The sequence below is a fragment of the Phallusia mammillata genome, chromosome 2, assembly GCF_965637545.1.
Source record: "Phallusia mammillata chromosome 2, kaPhaMamm4.hap1.1, whole genome shotgun sequence".
NCBI lineage: Eukaryota > Metazoa > Chordata > Ascidiacea > Phlebobranchia > Ascidiidae > Phallusia > Phallusia mammillata.
The window spans coordinates 16,170,984-16,176,197 of NC_137253.1; the positions used below are offsets into that span (position 1 = coordinate 16,170,984).

General features: G+C 37.2%; 1 protein-coding gene across 1 annotated transcript; it reads left to right on the forward strand.

Annotated features, from left to right (window-relative positions):
• The first annotated feature begins 1,077 nt into the window (after positions 1-1,077).
• LOC145213685 (serine/arginine-rich splicing factor 2-like) lies at positions 1,078-2,786 on the forward strand. The gene is made up of 4 exons (XM_080082046.1): positions 1,078-1,285; positions 1,353-1,562; positions 1,635-1,790; positions 2,357-2,786. The coding sequence occupies exons 1-4, from the start codon at positions 1,131-1,133 to the stop codon at positions 2,424-2,426; spliced, it is 591 nt and encodes a 196-aa protein (XP_079938172.1). The 5' UTR covers positions 1,078-1,130; the 3' UTR covers positions 2,427-2,786.
• Positions 2,787-5,214: the final 2,428 nt, after the last annotated feature.

The following is a 5,214-nucleotide window of genomic DNA, read 5'->3' on the forward strand; positions in this document are numbered from 1 at the left end:
GGCACTGAACCCGAACCCGCGAACCGGTTCGAGCGGTTTATTTCATTAAACCGAAAGCGAACCCGAAACGCTAATTACGATCTCTACAAAACCCGAACCGGAGTTGAATATATATTTCTGCATATAACCAACGAGTATAGAAAACTTTTTAATACTCTTTGATGTAACACAACAGCTATGTATAGATGATAGATGACAAAAGGGCATTAAACCGGTGAAAAACTGCACACCGGTTCGGACCGGGTAATTTCCAAACCGGAGCAAACCCCGAACCCGAAAGTATGCATGTTTTGAAACCTAAACCAAACCCGAACCTCTTAAAACAGATCTAAGTGAACCCGAACCGAACCTGAACCCACATGAAAAGCTGTTCGAATTCCTATGTTAAGTTAGATTTTCGCAACCCGAAGTGGACGCTTTGCGATATTAATAAATTGTAATTGCAAAATTAGGCCCAATTCACTTTTATAATTTTTTTTTCATTTAAACCCAACTCACTTTAAACACAAAGTAACTTCGTTGTAAACATGGTTATTTCTTTGTTACCTTATTATAGCTCCCAAAGAAGGAAAAAAATGATTTCCATTTTTTCCGCCCCCCTGTGGACAGACTGATTACGCCATTGCTGCGCTAGCCGCCTGCGCGCCATGTTTGCGAGGCTTTTGTTTTTAGACTCAGTTATATATTTTCGGCTTCTGCAATTTAGCAGCAATTACTAAACGGCTTCTGCAATTTAGCAGCAATTACTAAACGGCTTCTGCAATTTAGCAGTAACTGGGATAAATCGATAGTTTTTTTTTTTTTTTTAAAAGATCTACGTATGTGTCTGTGCCGTCTAGCACTCCACTTCTTCGGCACTTCCTAGCGCACATACATTTTATATTTTGTTGTGTGTACTGTGTAACCGCTAGCAACAGGTTAATTAACCGCTAAAATTGTAGACCTGAACCTGTATAAATTCGCGCGTGCAAAATGTAGTTACTCCGTCTCACGCTGCGGCCCTGCGCCTTTATAACACGTTTCCGAAACAGTTCAATCATAACTAATATATCTGTTTTAAATATTATGTTGCAATATTTAACATATAAATATCTTTTAATTTGTTCTAGTACAAAAATAAAACCTGAAAAATGTCTCGTGGTGGTGGAGCAAGACCTCCGCCTGGAGTTGATACAATGGTTTCATTAAAGGTTGACAATCTGACTTACCGCACTTCCCCAGAAAGTTTAAAACGAGCTTTTGAAAAATATGGTGACGTTGGTGATGTTTATATTCCACGTGATAGGTAAGACAATTAAAGCATGCTGGCTGTTTTGCATGTGAACTTAACACAAAATAATTTTTTGGTACAGGTATTCCAAAGAAAGTCGCGGTTTTGCATTTGTGAGGTTTTATGACAAACGTGATGCTGAAGATGCAATGGATTGCATGGATGGCAAAATGTTGGATGGTCGAGAACTTAGAGTTGCCATGGCACGATATGGCCGGCCAAACGAACCAACTAGAGACTATGGCCGCAGTCGTTATGGTGGACCCCCATCGCATGGGCGTAGGCGACGCAGGTAATATTAACCAGTTTTTATATTTTTTTAAAGCAAGAAAAAAAATAGATGTTTAACATTGCTCTGTTGTAGATCAAGATCATATGAAAGAAGAAGGAGCTATTCACGGTCTCGATCACGTTCTCGCGGTAGGAGGCACTCCAGCCGAAGCAATTCGAGATCAAGAAGTCGGTCAAGAAACCGTGATCGTGGTCGCAAGCAAAGTTCTTCTCCAGTTAGAAGACGAAGGTAAAACCCTTTCTCTTTCTCCAGTCAACAACAATACATAATTAAGAAAACAACATAGTTTTGGTACCTAATAAATTTAAACATTAGTATGTACCTAAAACATACATACTTACGCACACATATATATATACAGATTCATATGTATATACATTAGTGATGGCATGATACCAGGTTTTGAAGCGAGTATCGATACCGAGTACTTAGTGTAGTGTTGTACTTAGTTGTATCTCGCTGGCTAATTTATTTGCCATGGTCGGGGTACAGGCGTGCAAACACACATGGCGAAAAATGTAATGTCCGCGCGATAGCGAAAAAGATATACGTAAACTGGCGGAACTTTTTTCCAATTTTGTGTTGCATAAAGTTGCCCGTATTCTTATGGTGTACATCGGCCTTTGGTACTTGCACGTTGGTATCGAAAACTGAGACAAAATATTTTGATACCGAGTACGAGTATCGATACCACTGAAATCGTTCGATACTGAGTACCGGGTACTCGTCCCGTCACTAATATACATATATATGTTGTTAGTATCTTGACATTTTACAAGATGTATCTCATTCAGTCGCTCAAGGTCTTCCCGCAGCTCCCATTCCAAATCAAGATCCAAGTCTCCACTTGCGAATGGTGATTAACATATTTTGTCATGGAGACAACTTACTTCAGTGCTGCAGTCAATCCTGTGTACTTTGGCATGGTAAATTTTGCAAATGCCTGTTTTCTATTCTGACTTATACAAAGTCTTGCACAAAACAACAAATGAATACTCGAACAACTGTAATTTGACAATGTTGTCATTTGGTGTGAATACCAATGCTATTTGAAACATATTGGACATATTAGAAACTTGTGCACGCTAAATGTAATTTTGTCCTTGTTCTGCCAAAATGTGTACAGCCTGAGTCCACTTGTCATTCGCCGATTTACTCATTGTGTAAACTGTTGTTCAAAGGCACATGTTTGCTGTCTAATGGAAGCAGAATTTGTGGCAGGGAGCAGTTTTGTGATCCGGATTAGCAGTGTGGTGTTTGGCGATGATGCAGATTGTAAAGTTAGAGAAGCAGTTTTGCGGTCATGACATCACATGCTGTGGCTGTTTCAAATTCTGCAAAGCGGGCTGCTGTGCACCTGGCTAGAAATTTAATTCTGCTGAGTTAGCTGTGAAAGGTAGCTGAGTTTAATATAACATTTTGGTTAGTCTGCACATCTGTGGTGTGTCAAATGTTTTTACTCACCACACAGTAAAGTGGAGTTAAATTATAGGTCTATGCTTGTTAATCAAATAAAAAAATATCATTATGTACTATTTATTACAAAAAGCAGGAATATATTGTTTTACTTGCAGTGAACATGGTATGTTCTTTTATTTGAACTTAACCTGTTGTGTTATCTTAACATAAACAGCTTTCCAAACACTTGAAACTATACACACATTGTAATTATAGTAAAAATTGATTGGCAAGCTGTGTCCGTAACATTATCACAATAAGTTTTGCTTCTGTTTACTGCCTGCTGTTGTCGTAACATTTGTTTGCTGGAGTTCATTTATCATTTGGATTCCCTGAAGAAAACAGAGCTTCCACCTTGTATGTCCAGGTTTGTAAAAGCTATTCTTCTTGTGTTTGACTAATCTTCTGATATAATATTAAAAAAACTTAACTATGTTTATTTATGCGTCCCCTTCCATCCATATTTTTTTTCCTGTCTAACGCTGGTTTGTAGTAGTGATGCACCGAACCCGCCAAAAAAGGTTCGGGCGGAAATATAATATTCAGCCATGAGGAAGAATAATTTCAGCCAAACCTAAAATCCTGTTCTTATGGATGTTTTCAACTGAACCTTGTGTTGTTGATGCAAGTGAACCCAATTATGACAAACCAACATTACATTCACAATGCCGAAGCTATACTAAACTTGAATATTTTGCAGACAACATGGCCCGTATTTTATAGATACAACAAATAGTTAATTTATGATGTTTCGTATTGGTGAAAATGAAAGTTTAGGTATTAATTCCATGCAATCAAAAAATTCAGTTTCGGACAAATTTTCAAAAAAGTTCAAACCAAAACAGCTTATTCAGTCGAAATGTTACTGCTAAACGAAACTTCGGTGCATCACTAGTTTGTAATGCTCGTTTGGTCAAGAAAGAGTGCCCCAATTTTGGACTGATGTTAGTTATTAATCCAAATTTGTTCCTAAAGTTTGACCCAGTGGTTCACCCACAGGCCCCCAAACGTATTTTTTTTAAATGACTGTACTGACTAAAGTACATATTCCAGGAGTTTCATGCTTTGTTGATTGGTGCAATGATACTGTAAAGAATTTTCTAACTTTTTATTGGATTCACCCCTTAAAACCTGAAATAATCGATTTTAGTTTTAGGCCAGAATTACAAGCCCTAATGTGATGCAATTTTAAACAATTGTGTGCAGTAGGTTATTTGTGTAGTATATAAAATTTTGCCCAGTCAGATAGAAATCCCAAGTGAGTAACTCACTGGTTTACGATAAGGTGCTCAGCTTGACGTTTTACTAGACAGTTGTTTCGGTGATTAAGATTAAATCGAAAGTATTTTTTCAGTTCTTTTTTACTGTTTTGTAATCATATGACAATAATGGTCAAGAAACAGTGCTTTAAATTTATTCAAATTTGCACAGATGTTAGTTATTGTTCCGAATTTGATCCTCCTGAAGTTTGACCCCAAACGACCCAGCAGTTCACCCACAGGCCCCCAAATCGAAAAAAATTAAAAACGGCTGTTAAAATTAAAAAGTACATAATCTGAGGGTTTCATGCTTTGTTGGTTGGTGCAATGTAAGCTATTTTAAAGAATTTTGTAAATTTTTATTGGATTCACCCTTTTTTACCCCTTAAACCCCAAAATAATAAGTTTTAGGCCAGAAATACAAGCCCTAATGTGCTGAAATGTTAAACAATTGTTTGCAGTAGGTTATTCGTTTAGTACATAAAAATTTTGCTTAATCGGCCAAATAGTTCCTTTCACAGCCCATAATATGTGTACACTGTCAGTCAGATAGAAGTCTCAACTCTCAAGGGAGTAATTCACTTGTTTACGATTAAGGCGGGTGAATGCAACGGGAGTGCTCAGCTTGATGTCCGGACGGACGTTTTACGAGACAGTCGTGTTGGTGATCAGATATCAGCTGTTTTTGCGCAGCTATGCTATGTCGTTTTATTAAGTATCAGTTTTGGAAAATTGTGTTTAAAAACTGACCTTGAACGACAATATCAAGGTCAAAGCATGAGATTAAATTGAAAGTATTTTTCCTGTTCTTATTTGCTGTTTTTTTGTAATTATATGACAATAATGATGCAAAAAGAATACGGACAAAACTTTTAAAGTTGGGTTAAGGCTAAAGTTGGTTAAGATTTTCCTTAAGAATCTAAAAATAACCAGGA

Coding starts and splice junctions, on each gene's coding strand:
- LOC145213685 (XM_080082046.1), top strand. CDS start 1,131: ATGTCTCGTGGTGGTGGAGCAAGACCTCCGCCTGGAGTTGATACAATG. Junction 1,563..1,634: donor CATGGGCGTAGGCGACGCAG/GTAATATTAACC, acceptor GCTCTGTTGTAG/ATCAAGATCATATGAAAGAA. Junction 1,791..2,356: donor TCTCCAGTTAGAAGACGAAG/GTAAAACCCTTT, acceptor TATCTCATTCAG/TCGCTCAAGGTCTTCCCGCA.